This window comes from Adiantum capillus-veneris, chromosome 3 (assembly GCF_014529385.1).
Source record: "Adiantum capillus-veneris isolate H3 chromosome 3, ASM1452938v2, whole genome shotgun sequence".
In the NCBI taxonomy this organism is placed as follows: domain Eukaryota; kingdom Viridiplantae; phylum Streptophyta; class Polypodiopsida; order Polypodiales; family Pteridaceae; genus Adiantum; species Adiantum capillus-veneris.
The window spans coordinates 149,371,161-149,386,618 of NC_140933.1; the positions used below are offsets into that span (position 1 = coordinate 149,371,161).

The 15,458-nt window shown below is 43.3% G+C and overlaps 1 protein-coding gene across 1 annotated transcript; it reads left to right on the forward strand.

The window, feature by feature from the left end:
• The first annotated feature begins 12,418 nt into the window (after positions 1–12,418).
• LOC147461921 (uncharacterized) lies at positions 12,419–14,737 on the forward strand. The gene is made up of 2 exons (XM_086509394.1): positions 12,419–13,755; positions 13,843–14,737. Exons 1-2 carry the CDS (start codon positions 12,753–12,755, stop codon positions 14,193–14,195), a joined length of 1,356 nt encoding a protein of 451 aa, XP_086365520.1. The 5' UTR covers positions 12,419–12,752; the 3' UTR covers positions 14,196–14,737.
• Positions 14,738–15,458: the final 721 nt, after the last annotated feature.

Consider the following 15,458-nt stretch of genomic DNA (forward strand, 5'->3'; position numbering starts at 1 on the left):
ATGTCGCCTCTTCAAATGCACTGATAGCGCGATACACACGACAAGAGCAGGGCCAAAAAGCTCTAGGCTATTTTCAACAGATGCAAAGCAACTATATCTCTCCAAATTGGGTCACCTATACATTCGTCTTGATGGTTTCTCACTAGGCAAAAACAGTTGGAGTACTCATATAGAAGTTTGATGCCTAGCTAGATCTTACTAACAAAGCTCTAAACTTTTTCTTTGATGTAACACAAGGGCATTTCATCAAAATTATTTCTTGTGCCATTTCTTGGAGTGTGTTGATTGCAAGAAATGCGACAGCTCAGAGGAAGGGTTTGTACTAGATCGGGAGGATAAATAGTAAGCTCCTCAACAACGTGCTACTTAAAAAAGACATAGATTTACGAAGCTCACAAAAGCACAATTTTTCTCTCGATGGGCTTCTTGCCCTGAATGTCATGGCTGATATGCCCAACACGATTGTGGCAAAGATGCACATTGGATGCAAAGGGAAGGCATGTTTCCATATGCAAAATGACATGCTTGGTGGCGCTTTGGTTGATTCTCTCTGGACTTTTATCACTCGGAATGTATTGACTGCTGGATATGTCCAACATGGCTAGGACAAGGAAGCTCTAGGTGGTTTTAACCATACGTGAAGGAAAGGCATTTCTCCTACCGCAATCTCCTATGCTTACACCATGAAGACTTATGGCCTAACGCAAGACACTTACATGTGGGAGAATTCACAACAAGATTGTTGGTTTTGCAAAAAGATGTGATTGGTGATACTATGGTTGATAGCATAGACAAACAGAGCATCAAAAGCGATGAGCTGTCAAAACCAATCCCACGGGACAAACAGAGCTTCACCAATTTTTGGGGAACACATTTTTGAAGTTCATATGCCAAATCTGGTACCTGCATGAAAGCATGAGAAGTTCTTTTTCTGGAATGTTATCTCTTGGAATGTGTTTACTGCAGGATATCCTCAACATGGCTGTGGCAGACTCTGTATATTTCTTGTTATTTTTAACAGAGGCAAAGACGTGCAGACTTTTTGTGATACAGATGGTGTGATCCATGAAAGCAACAAAGACAAGGAGACTCGTTGGAAAGGAGCTTTAGCTGACATCATCATGATGGTTAGGACAATCGACAAATGAATGTAGAAACAGAAGGTATGTAAATACTTTGTATTCTTTACTCATTACTGAGAACACAATGAAACGAACACACTGGAAATTGCACGCTGCCGTGGGAATGGCATGTTCCCTCGTATTATTAAAATTGGGGAGGACTGTGCAAACTCCCCCATGCAAGGAGACTTGCATGTTTTCTTTTTCTTCTAAACATAAAAAGGGGACAACATCTAAAAATGAACATATTTTAAACGATCTGTATCACTTTATATAAATTCTAACCCTTATTACGGTTCTTTGGCGAGGTACACGACTCAAAATTGTTGCATCATAATCGTAATGCACTTGAGACAATACCAATTAAGAAACAAAAAAACTTGCTTTGACGAAAGGTAGCAAGCTCTCTCTCTCTCTCTCTCTCTCTCTCTCTCTCTCTCTCTCTCTCTCTCTCTCTCTCTGCCGCCCCCCCCCCCCCCCCCCCCCCTCCTCCATTTTCTGCTCCAAGAATATATACACTTGTTGAATCTTGGAATGACTCAACCATGCTTACACAAATAACAAGAATGCACAAAATAAAGCGACATTGGATCAAAGAATTTATACAATTTAATAGCTAAGGACATATTTAGACATATCAAAATTGAGACATCAAGATCTTGGCATTGTAAACACAAGAAAACAAGCATTGAAGAGAAAAGCTTGAGAGAGAGAGAGAGAGAGAGAGAGAGGGAGAGAGAGAGTGTTTTCCACAAATCCTATTACCTTAAGGTGACAACCCTCAATTTGATTCAATACAAATGCGCCTAACGAAGCACTCTAGTTTTATTTTACTTTGGAACAAGGTGAAGTAGGAAACGAATCTTCAAAAGATAGAATCTGATAGATTCATGAATCTTCAAACTAGAGTGCTTCGTTAGTCGCATTTGTATTGGATTGAAGTGAGTACAAGAGTAAGAGAAAGCAAGAACCTAGAAGAGAAGCTTGAGAGAGAGAGAGAGAGAGAGAGAGAGAGAGAGAGAGAGAGAGAGCTTGTGCTTTGTTTTCCACAGATCTTGTTACCTCAAGTTGAGATGGTGTTGTGTTCACAATGCCATGATCTACATGCCCCAACTTTGATATATCCGGGAAGCCTATCAAGAACTTCTCAACATTGTGCTCTTTGAATATGCGTCTATACTATTGTGAAGCTCAATGACCAGTTCTTCTAGCTCATGTCCTGTTTGGAGAGAGAGAGAGAGAGAGAGAGAGAGAGAGAGAGAGAGAGAGAGAGAGACCAAGCAGTGCATGCGTTTATTTTTAAAAGGCACAGCGAGAGAAAAAAAAACAAGAACGCCAGAGACAAACCTGTAGACAAAGCTCGGAGCTGCTTCTGGCAACTTGCGAACTGCTTGTGGCTACAACTTGCGAACTGCTTCTGGGAACCTGCGAACTGCTTGTGGAGAAGATTGAATTGCTGCTGAGAGCAACACAGAATTCTTTTTTTATTTTATTCAATTAGTAGCTTTTGACAGCGTAGTTTTTTTTAGAGCTTTTCATCGCTGTTTTTTTTTTTAAATAAGAGGAGCCACGTGGTTAACGAGAGGCCAGGGTTAGGAATGCTTTTTTTTAGTTTATTCACTTGGTAGCTTTTGACAGCGTAGTTTTTTTTAGAGCTTTTCATCGCTGGGTTTTTAAAAAAATAAGAGGAGCCACATGGGTTAACGAGAGGCCAGGGATAGGAATGCTTTTTTTATTTTATTCACTTGGTAGCTTTTGACAGCGTAGTTTTTTTTAGAGCTTTTTATCGTTGGGTTTTAAAAAAATAAGAGGAGCCACGTGGGTTAACGAGAGGCCAGGGATACGATTGCTTTTTTAATTTTATTCACTTGGTAGCTTTTGACAGCGTAGTTTTTTTTAGAGCTTTTCATCGGTGGGTTTTTTTTAAAATAAAAGGAGGCACGTGGGTTAACGAGAGGCCAGGGATAGGAATGCTTTTTTTATTTTATTCACTTGGTAGCTTTTGACAGCGTAGTTTATTTTAGAGCTTTTCATCATTGGGTTTTAAAAAAAATAAAAGGAGCCACGTGGGTTAATGAGAGGCCACGGATAGGAAAATGCCTCATACGCTAACGAAGTAAAGATAGATTCGTGTTAATAAACTCAAATAGAGTCCGTATGTATAAAGTATGGTATATCTCTATGATTTAGAAAAAATCCTCGAAAAATGGAATCATCTAGAGATTCGTACAACTAATTGGAATCGGTTGCCGACTTGATGTTGTCTGTCATGCTCTCTCTCTCTCTCTCTCTCTCCTCTCTCTCTCTCTCTCTCTCTCTCTCTCTCTCTCTCTCTCTCTCTCTCTATTTAGTGGCCGAATGCGATGAAACCGACAGTCGACCGATTGTGTGCAGGGCTACAACAAGCTATGGCATGGAGGGTTTTGGCAGGAGATGGGGGTTGCAATTAAAAGGCATGACAAAACAAAGGACGGTGATGGCGAAGTGTGGCAGTCGAGCCACTCATGGGGATAGGGCGCAAGCAGCAGAGGGGTATTGTCAAGACTCTGGAGGTGGAGATGACGAAGCTAGACAGTGGCGCACAAGGTTGACCAGGCGTGGTCAACATCCGGGCAATGGATAAATTCTGGCCTGCTTGCATGCGTGTAGGGGTGTGACTTGCACAGCCAGTAACGCCACTGTTTGGGGGGGTAGCGAAATGGCTTCAACATATAATGCATGAACTGCCAAGCTCGTGCAAACGCATGCACGCGCAGCATAGCGATAGAGCATTCGGGCGTTGAGAAGTGGGTCATGAGTTCAAGCACTAAGTGTGGGCTCGCTGCATCGCCATGATGTCAAAGCAGGCCGATTTTTAACCAACGCTTAGAGGAGCCAGGGTTGGGGGTGGGGAGAGCGTGAGTGCGAGGGCCTCTGAGACATCTCAGTATAGAAGGGCAATTTGTGGGACAGAGGCATCTCTCTCTCTCTCTCTCTCTCTCTCTCTCTCTCTCTCTCTCTCTCTCTCTCTCTCTCTCTCTCTCTCTCTCTCTCTCTCTCTCTCTCTCTCTGTGTAGATTGCATGCGGAGACTGCTAGACAGGGGAACAAGTAAGGCACGGGTGACGGGAGGCAACATAAAACTCACCTTTGCAGACAAGGTGAGACCCGCGAGAGAGAAAAGGTAAGGCACGGGTGACAAGAGGCGACACAGAACTCACCTTTGCAGACAAGGTGAGACCCGCGAGAGAGAGAGAGAGAGAGAGAGAGAGAGAGAGAGAGAGAGAGAGAGAGAGAGAGAGAGAGAGAGAGAGAGAGAGAGAGAGAACCTAGTAAGTGCGACACAGACTGGTGAGAAGGAAGGAGAGCTACCGACGTTGATTTTTTTTGTTGAGGAAGAGGGGGGGGGGGGGGGGGGGGGGGGGGGGGACTCGTCACTAATTGACACCTCCCTAGGGAGGTAGGATCAATGGCCCGCTGTAATCCGGGCCGTCTGATCGTCATTTGAACTAGGTATGAACTAAGAGTGAACTCGGAGGTATGTGCACCACACCAAATTTGGTGTGAACACGGTGTGAACTAGGTGTGAACTGGGAGGGTCTACACACTACACGAAATTTGTTGTGAACTCAATGGGAACTCGATGTGAACTAGGTGTAAACTTGTCCGCGACACCGTGATCTATAAACTTACCACACACACCTTTCAACGAGCGCGCGTTAGCCTAGTGGTTAGAGTCAATTCCGTGGGGGAGAGGATAGTGGGTTCAAGTTTCGGATCCAAGAAAGTGGAAATCTTTTGCATTCCATAGGCAATCCAACAGTCACAATCAACCGGTGATCGTAAGCCATTGATCCCACCTCCCAAAAGGAGGTGTCATTTAGTAAGGGGGAGGGGGTTGGGTTCTTGGAATATCATAAAAAGTAACTCCGTATATTTTATTTGAGCGAGGTACGTGTGCACCAATGTTTCAATATAGAGAATCTGTTAAGATCCTTTGCTTGATGGGAACGTCTTGAGTTCAACTCTCGTCATTGCATAGATCTTTAAAGTCTCTAGTTTCCTACCACGCTAAAATCCTCTTCTTCTCTCTCTTAGGAGAGGAAAAAAAGTAGTGAAGAGAGTACAGAGCCACCGTTCATCGTCGTAATGGCATGACACTTGTAGGAGGACCAGGGGGCGCCTCAGTTTGCATGAGTTGTGGCCGCCAGTTGCAGAAGGGGCTTGGTGCCAATGGTTGAAGGCCCTGATCGTTTGGGTTGCTTTCTGTTGCAAGGAAAAATGAATAGGGATGGACTCCACAGAGAAACACAGATAGAGAGCGATGGGGTTGCAATGGCACATCGCCAAGATCTCTCTCTCTCTCTCTCTCTCTCTCTCTCTCTCTCTCTCTCTCTCTCTCTCTCTCTCTCTCTCTCTCTCTCTCTCTCTCTCTCTCTCTCTCTCTCTCTCACACACACACACACACACACACACACACACGCACGCAATGCGTGATGAATCGAGGGAAAGGAGCGGAGCAAGGGCGAATCGGGCAGAGGTAAAGAAACAATGCAAGGGGGACGAGAGAGGGTCGAAGAGACATTAAAGGGGATGGAGGCGTATAGTGAAGCTCGCATGCCGCTTCTTGCCATCTTTCCCTGCTCTCTCACTTTCTTGCGATTTTCCCCCTGCTCTGCTGCACAATCTCTGTCTTGTGTGAGTACATGCAGCAACAGTGGTAGCAGTAAGCTTTATGGTGGGGGGGGGGGGGGGGGGGGGGGGGGATGCATGTCAATGCAGGACAACTGAGGGAGGAGCAGCCAGCGGCCGCTCTCGAAACCAATGGGCAAAGAGCATGGGTGTTTTAATATTTGGAATCTCCAAAAGATTTTGTCTAATGCACGTAAGTAGAGTGAATATATGAGGAGTATGGTCTCTTGGACAGGTAATTTCTGGTAATGAAAAGGTGCATTGGCTTGATTTGGTTGAGTCCTTGAATTTTCTTGATGTGTCTAAAGATGTTGGCTGCACTTGAAACGACAAGCAGATTGGTGAATGCTTCAGGTCAGCTAGACTACATAGAGTTTACATGTCTGCCAATGTCTTACAAGATCACTGGTTAGTTCAATGCAAATCTGATGTTGCTATTCTTTTATCTGATCACAAGCCTGTTATGTTTGAGTTCATGAGATAATTGAATAACTATAAAATTGGCTGGCCTCACCTTGATCAGTCTCTTTTTGACATCGACTTCATTAAAAAACAAGGTTCAGGTCATTCTAAAGGAGTCCTTTGCTCTTCACCCCTCTCTTGCCAGGGCTTGGGAGACTACAATAAAGGAAATACAGAGGGTTTTGACCAAGTATAAAAAAAGTAGCTAAGGATATTAGGACTAGTAGAAGCATGATGATATCTGGGGAAATTCTTCAACTTGAAGAATCTCTCTCCAAAGCTGACCCTCCCCCTCCCAGGCTTATAGAGCTTAGAGTTGTCTCTTAAGCAGGAAGAGCTCCTTGATGCTAACAGTGCCCTTGCTTTCACTAGAGATTTTTGGACTTGTAAAATTGACAGGTCCTCTAAAAACATATTTGACTTGCTGAAAAAGAAAAAATTCTAAAGATTTCATTCCTTTTTTGAAAAATAAGGATGGGATTTTGGTCAAGTCTCATAAGGACAATGTCACATTGGTCCATGAGCTCTTTGCTAATATTTTCTCTGGTCTTCCTAAGAGAGATAGAGCAATTCAATAGGCTAGGTCTTTTATAGCCCAGTCCAGAAGGAAGATTGTTGCTCCTCATCAAGCAAACTTCCTAGACCAACCTATCTCTCTTGAGGAAATCAAAGACACTATTAGCAACCTCAAGACCGACAAAACCCTAGGTATTGATGGCATCCTAAATTAGTCCTACATTCAATTCAAGGAATTTGTTGCACCTTATCTGGTCCTAGAGTGGCAAGAAGCTGTCAGACTGGGACTGGAGTTGTTAAGCTCATCCACAAAAAAAGAGGTAGGAAGGATCTCAACAATTGGAGACCCATTACCTGTCTTACTTCTATCTATAAGGTATTTACCATGTCCTTAGCTAGGAGACTCAGTTTCCTTATGACCAGTTTCATTCTTCAAGAGGAAAAGGGTTTTATTAAAGGCATGTACATTTTGGATGCTATTATTACCCTTTGGGAGGGTATGGAGCATGCCATGGAAAATCAACATGACTTCTACTTCTTCAAAGTTGATTTTGACAAGGCCTATGATAGAATGGATTGGGAATTTATTATGCAATCTTTATTTGATTTGGGATTAGACAAAAGGTTTATCAAGTTTTAGTGCATTTTCCATAATTTCAATAAATGGTCTAATGGAATTGTATTTTGTTATTTACTGCAGCTGATAGGGGGAAAATGCATATCTGCTCTATGGAATGTGCAAAGGATAGCAGATTCATTATCATTGTATTATTAAAGAGCTCTTTGTGAGCTATAGTCACTTTATGTTTATGTCCAAGAATCTATAAGTAAATACGTGCAAGAGAAAAATGCTCATTCTTGTACAGGGGGAGATTGCACCTTGTGTCTGCGTTATTCCTCTCTTCTCTCTTGTCGTGTCGTCGTAGCACTCCACTCTAGGAGGTGTGCCTGCACATGCCCTCTCGCTCTATCTCGCACTCTGTCTCTCTCTGTTCGCGTACAACTTGGATTATACATTGTGCGATTTGTCAGGTATGCAGGTTTGTTTGTTTATGGTTAGCAGTGTACTATTTGGGATATTTTGTAGGGCCTCTATGCTCCCATTTGTAGCAGGGGAGATTGCCCCAGTGTCTGCGTTATTGCTCACTCTTCTCTCTTCTCTCTCATTGTGCCGGCGTAGCACTCCGCTTTAGGAGGTGCGCATGCACGTGCCCTTTTGCTCTACTTCACTCTTTGCCTCTCTTTGTTCGCGTGCAACTTGGAATATGCGTTGTACGATTCGTCAGGTATGCAGATTTGTGTGTTTATGGTTAGCAATGTACTATTTGGGATATTTTGTAGGGCCTCTACGCTCCCGTTTGTAGTAGAGCTATCAGAGCTTTGGATACGCTTTTGAAAAAGAAAGATTAATACCCACAAAGAACAAGCATAAGATAAGTTCTATTGTTTTGAATATGAAATTACAATTACTTAATAGTGCTTACCTTGAACTCTTGATTGCAAGTTGTGAAGCTGATTATGTATTATTACTTACCTCGTTAAGAGTGAAAATTTGGAAACGGAGTGCATTTGACCCAAACCATTTGGCAATAGCGCACCCATAGACCAACTACTTGTGGATTAATTACATACAATAGACTTATATAGCTACATGCTACTAATTATGCAAGGTTAGATACAGGAGTAGAGTGCTTTAACCTCATGAGGAGGGAAGAAGAATAGAAAGCTTTAGTAGAGTTTAATTATTCAAGAAGTAGAAGAAAAAAGGGAGCAGTAGAAGGGAATTTTTTATTTTATTTTTTTTAATCTAACTAATGAAGAAAGTAGCAAGATTTTGGAGTCATCTTTTGACTATTATCGCTTGAAGATGAGCTCAAAGGTTTTGAGACTCTCGACGAGCTCTATTTCCATAGGAGACAAGCCAAGAGATTCCTTGTAATCAATTATCAAGTGTGTTTGACTTCTACTTTGTGTGGGCATAATCCATGACAATCTAGAGACCTTCACCTTCTTAAGAAACTCGCTAGTAGGAATCACTCCTAATGATATGCTACAGAGTGGGAACATAAGTTTATTATAATTATTATTTTTATTGGGGGGCTTCAAGAAATTGTTGAAGCTAGCAGCAAACTGGCATGAGTTGGAACCAAGGCCGATGGCATCTACTCGCCGCCAGCACCATTATGGACAATTGCAGTATCCTTGCCATCAGACAAGTCTCACTACCTGATGCCGGCAGAGTCTGCACCCAACCACCAACAGCCATGCAATCCAATGAGCGGCTCATGCTATATCCCTATCCATGTGTCATGTACTCCACAGACAGAGGAATAATGGGCATGAGGAAACTCACAATGGCCGTTAAAAAAAGTAGGTGAGGTGCTGACATGGTAGGCGGCTTCATCTGTCAAGAAGGATAGGAAGCGTAGGCCTTAAACTCAGCCTCACCATTGCGCATGCAGAACTGGAGAGACCACTAGCCGTCTTTTTCTTTTCTAGAGGTCATCGATTCCCTAGCGTAACCATTGCATGGTGGCCACACAAACACACAGACCCTTTTTCTCTCTTAGTTCTCGTCCACCAGCAGCCATCCCAATCTCCTAATTATGGCCAATCACTCAGGTTTTGTCTCTTTCTCGCGCACCGACCACAATTTAACTGCCGCTCTCTCACACACCTTTTTGTGTTTTCTATGTCATTGGCTTGGCCAGCAACCTCCACACATTCCCTTTTGACAGCCCTGCAACATCACACCCCTCCTGGCCTTGCTTTTCGGCTTCATTTCCCCCCCCCGCAACCCACCCCCACACTATCAGAGCCGCAAAGCCATGCTCTATCAACTCATCAACCACCTCTTTTTCACTCTAGTAGCCACAAAGCCACCTTGACACTACTTTTAGAGGCCAATTTGCCATAATAGAACCGCCAACATGCACACACACATAGACACACAGTCAATCTCTCTCTCTCTCTCTCTCTCTCTCTCTCTCTCTCTCTCTCTCTCTCTCTCTCTCTCTCTCTCTCTCTCTCTCTCGCGTGAGGTGACAAACCCTCTCTGTTATGTCCGGGTGGACAATGTGTATTCATTTTTGAGCATTCGGAAATCTATAAGTAAATACGTGCAAGAGAAAAATGCTCACTATTGCACGAGGGGAGATTGCACCCAGTGTCTGCGTTATTCCTCTCCTCTCCTCTCTTCTCTCTCGCCATGCCGATGTAGCACTCCGCTCTAGGAGGTGCGCGTGCATGTGCCCTCTAGCTCTATTGTTGTCTCTGTCTCTCTCTGTTAGCGTACAACTTGGATTACACGTTGTGCGATTCGTTAGGTATGCCGATTTGTTTGTTTATGGTTAGCAGTGTACTATTTGGGATATTTTGCAGGGCCTCTATGCTCCCGTTTGTAGAAAATGGTGAATTGAAAGATGTAATTAGATTGACGAGGCCTATAAGGGAAGGCTGCCCTCTTGCACCATTGTTGTTTGCCATTACTTCAGATGCTTTGGGTTGGCTGATTAAGAGAAGAATGCAGGAAGGAAAGTTGAAGGGTATAAAAAATGTTGGATCCTCAAATGATCTCTGATTGCAAATGTTTGCAGATGACACAAATGCCCTTACTAATGCAGATTCTGATTCATCGGATGCTTTCATGGAATGCCTAAATATTTTTTGTCTTGCTAGTGGATCCCAAATTAATCATCAAAAGGCTGGATTCAAAGCCTCCAATGGGTTTACTCCCTCTTCTGTCATTGAAGCTGGCTGCAAAGTTATACCAGATGGACAGGTTTTCAGATTGTTAGGGATAGCTATTGGTTTCAAGGTAACCATGGAACAAAGGTGGGAGTGGATTATGGCAAAATTCAGAAGGAGAATCTTTATGTGTCATGCTTTTCAAACCTCTCTGCCTTTTGGGACCTTTGTTTTGAATCAATTTTTGCTTCCTTCTCTGATTTATTTCCTATCTTGTTGGGAACCTACCAATTTCCAACTAAAGCAAGTTGTATCTCTAGCTAGAAGGTTTCTTTGGGGAGGGTCAAAGGACTTTAATAGAATTCCCAAGGTTGCCTGGAACACTTGCTGTCTACACAAAACAAGAGAAGGCCTTGGTATCTTGGATCTAGACAGTATAGCTGTTAAAATGGCAGGCAAATGGATAGTTAGAGCCATAGATAGTGATGATTTTTGGGCCTGCTTGATAAAGAGACATATTTCTAAATTTATGTGCAAGGCTACAAAGCTTGAGATCTCTCTCTCTGGGATGGGATATCCTCTAGCTGGATGCTCAAACCAGTACGCTCCCAGCTTGTTACTAGAATGTGGGATTCTTGGCTTAAAATCAAAGAGAATTTACATCTACCTCAATCCTTTTTGTATGACAGCTCTGTTCTTGCCCAGGACTCTATATGGTTGGGGTGGGCTACAAGTAAGCTTGGAAAAAAACTGGCAATTAAAGCCCGTAAGTGTTTCAAAGAAGGAATCAGAATCTAGGGAGATCTGCAAGTAAATAGTGCTTGGCTAACCCCTAACCAGATCTCTAACCAATTCAATATTTCTTTTGACTGTCTTGCAAAAATTGTAAGCAGGTTAGAAGAGCTGAAATTTCTTCTTCGAACCAGCTTAGTGTCCAGGCACAACAAGGTAATCTCACTACAACATTATGCTTGGAAGGCCTACAAAAAGTTCTCATGCATACCAGATTTTGAAGAGCAGCTGAGAAGGAAATTGAACAAGAAATGGGGCCTCAAGTGGAGCTCAAAGCAGTGGGTGTACAGATTTAAGTGCTTGTGGAGAGTTGCAATTCCTATAAGCATAGCTTCCTTGCATGGTTGATACTACATCGAGGCATCTGGACTGGCAAGAGAACTCTTAAAGCTGGAATTGGGGATGGGAGACGTAAGAGGTGCAATTCCCTAGAAGATCTTCGCCACATCTTTGTCTTAGCCAGATGAAGCCTGATATGGCTAGTGGCCCTTTGTATTTTATCCAAAGAGAGCACAGATGGCAGCTTTGGAAGGAACTTATGCCTCATATGCTACATAAGAGAGAGATTGATTATGGCTTTTGCGTGTTTAGAACTCTAGCCTTCTTTTATGTGTAAGGGACGCCTCTCTCCCTACCTGTGAGGCACTGTTGTATGTCTTTCCTTTTTCTTTAATACATTCCTTGTTCTCTATAAAAAAAAAAAACATCTCATCTACCCCCTCAAATTCCAAACGCGTATTGATTTTTTGCTTGGCCATCTTCTTTTCTAAGATCTGTTTATTTTTAAATTGTGAGTTGTATTATTTCAATTGTCCTTTCTCTCTTTTCTGTTTTGTTATGAAGACATATATCTAATATTCAAAGAGGCACATAGGTGTAAACAAATTTTACCCAATTAAAGGCAGTTAGTACGTTCAAGAAGAAATCTAGAGGCCGGAGCAAGGTCATGTTGACGGACTACAATCACGGGGTAGCCAGGCTTCGACCATGTATGGCAGGAGCGTGGCCGTCCTAATATTTATCCAGATAGCATTAGCACATAAGGGCAGCCGGCAATACTCTCCCTGAACCTGGCCTGGACCTCTCTCACCCCAAGTTTGAGCACATAAAGCTGGCAGCCCATAGAACAGACCCCAAGTTTGAGCACAAGAAGATTCTCACTGGTTTTGGGGTGAAAATCGTGACAGAATTGTGGCTGGCTGGCTGGCTGGCTGTAAAACAGGAGGCTCGATTTTTTGGGTCTTGCTTCCAGCAGGGGTCGCCACATCAGCTTACGCTCCTGCAAGGAGGTGACTAGCTGACTTGTTGCCCTTACTGCCCTTATGTGCTCAGCACAAGAGTACAGCAACGACTCATTTGAAGCAACGGGTATGTTTCTATATTCGCCGCCAGAATTCCGGCAGGGTACACAGAGTGTGCTAAGAAGCATCGCATTTATTCAAGGGAGGCAGATAAGAGGCTCTTTTACGATGGGTGTGTGTATGCTTTCAAGAGGAATGCTGTGATGGAAGGGGCAGGCCCTGGCCGCGCAAGGATCTTTGACCTCATTCCTGCAGACGGTTTAGCATCGGGGGTTTACAATGACGCTGTTAGTACGCTATCCCAATCCCTGGCCAAGTACAACTTTGCAATAATTCAATTACCACCAGGGGATGATGTTCTTGTCAATTGCGTCTTGAATTCGACGAGAATGTTCTTTCATCACAGAGCCATGCCAACATCAGAATCTGGGGAGGACGGTCGAATAGAGTGGAATAGATCCTCTGGGTACTACTATGAACCTCACAATGCTCGTGAAGTATACAACTTTCGACCTGGGCACATTCCAGAGACAGAAAACTATCCACCTGTAGGTTTGCCAGAGTTATTCTCTCTGTTAGGCAAGGCTTCACGCCTCTTGTTGGATGCAATTTGTCGCTCCCTTGACCTGCGAAGTTTTTGTTTTGCTGATGTCCTGGATAATGTACCTTTAAAGCCTGGAGAGGTTTCGAGTTCTGTACTTTCCTCATGCTGCTATTCGAGACCAGAGGTGTATGGTCATTTTACAGGGGCTCCCAATGCTGATAGTGATCACATTTCACTGTATGACCATGACATTCACACCGAAAAAGGTTTACTTACGCTGGTGAAGTCAAACAAGCCAGGCTTGCAAGTTAGAGATGAGCATGGCAGGTGGATTTATGTGGACAAGGATCTTGGACCTTGCGATATGGTTTTGTACACCGGACTTGCTCTTTATCAGTGCACAGCAGGATATATAAGCCCTGCCTTGCGCAGGTATTGCATCAATGCTAGCACTCAGGACAGGTGCTCTGTCTCTTTCAAGCTCATGCCTAGACCTGAAACAGTCCTCCATTGCTCTGCCATGATAACAGCTGGTCACGCTGTGACAGGACCATTTCAACAGCCAATGTCTGTTTGTGACTTTATGCAGCGTGCATTTCAATTAGACAAAGCCAGTATCAGCAGGCCAGCATACTCAACTTATGTATACCAGCCATCTGATGGTAGGCATTTTTCTTTGTCATAAGTAGGGATTCACCTGTTACATACATGTAATGTTGACCTGAGCATGAGATTTTCCGGTCACGTAGGAATCTTGAACATGGCGATCAAACCGAAAAGACAACTATCAACGATGAAACCTTTAGCTCCATCAAAGAGGTTACGCATAGAGGCACAGAGAGTTCTGAAGGAAAGGGTGCAGGAAATTGCTGACAACAAGGGCATCAAAATTCGGTTCTGCAATCTAAAAGATTGTGAAGAACAGCACATCTCAAGCGAAGAAAGCCCTTGTGCTAGCATACGAGCTGAGATTGGGTGGCCAGCGGGAGTCCCCTTTGTCCACCCTCATGACCTTCCAAATAAATCCAAGCAGGCCTTTTTGGAAGCGTATGAACCTGGTTGGGCAAACTCAGAAGCAGGAGAAAAGTGTTCTGGGCAGTGACAACTGTAAATCTTATGCTTTTGAGTTCATCAACTGCCAGGGATCAGACTTGTGGCTACAATTCATTGGTGCTGACTTTCATACGTGATCCAACAGGACAATGATTGAAGGATGAGCCAGCTGACTGTTATGAAATTGGCTTGATGTCTGCATTATGCAACAATATTGTTTGGTGATAAATCCTATCTCCTTTTGGCCCTGTTTTCATTGCTTGCTCAGGTAACAATTGCTATGATCAACGTAGTCATGTTGATTCACTATCTCTTGTTTATGAAAGCATTAATTGACAATGGCGATCAGAAAAAAATTGCCAGTGTTTGTATGATCCTTTGAGGATAAGGATTGAATGCTCTGCTTTTCCAAATTGTACTCATTAGTCTACCATCCAAATGATTTCTAGACACATGGTGTTAGCACCGCCCATACCTAATAGCAGTCTGTGAAGATTTTTTTACCAATCCTTTATCTCAGCTGCCAATTTGCTTGGGTGCGGGAGAGGATGTAGGTTGAAGTTTTTCACATAGCGATTAATGTTTCGCATATGTGCGTTGTTTGTTCAGTGCTAGCATATAGGTTGTTTCAAGTATCTTGATCTGCATGACTTGTTGTTATACATGAGAGTGTTGATCCTGTTTGAACTGTAAATGACCTGAGCTTAGCGAGGAGGCAGGCATGACACGTGCTTCCCGTTTCTTTCTTTAGTGGAAGAAACAAGGTTGAGTGATTGAAGAAACAAAAGCTGGGTAGCAGATGTGATAGGATCAAGGGTGCCAATTATGGTAAAGAATATCCTAATGGCACCTGCCTCTGTAAGGATTTGCAGCAGCACCCGATGTGCTTAGCAAGGTTGAAGAAATTGACTAAGCCCTACTACTATTCTATGCTTGCTTTGAATATTTTTTATTAGGTAGGAAGAGCCCATTATTAAACACCATATCTTCACTTAAGTAGCAATTCTTCATGGATTATGGCTTGCAGAGCTTATTGCAAAGCTTGGTTGAAATACGGACCTATTGCTAGGTGGAGAGGTTCTGCATGTGTTAAGGGCTGATGGGCAGACAAGACATGGCCTGGTAGATTGAAGCAACATGCCTCGGTCTTAACTAGTTGCCTTGATGAGTAAATCTTAACTTACAATTAGTGTCATGGGATGATCTTTTGTGGAATGCAAGCCGGTTTCAAGGTTGTTCAGGTACGCTTGCCCTCTACCTCTAAGAGCCATGGGTTTATATGTGTGCACAAAAAGGACAAGAGTGACCTATA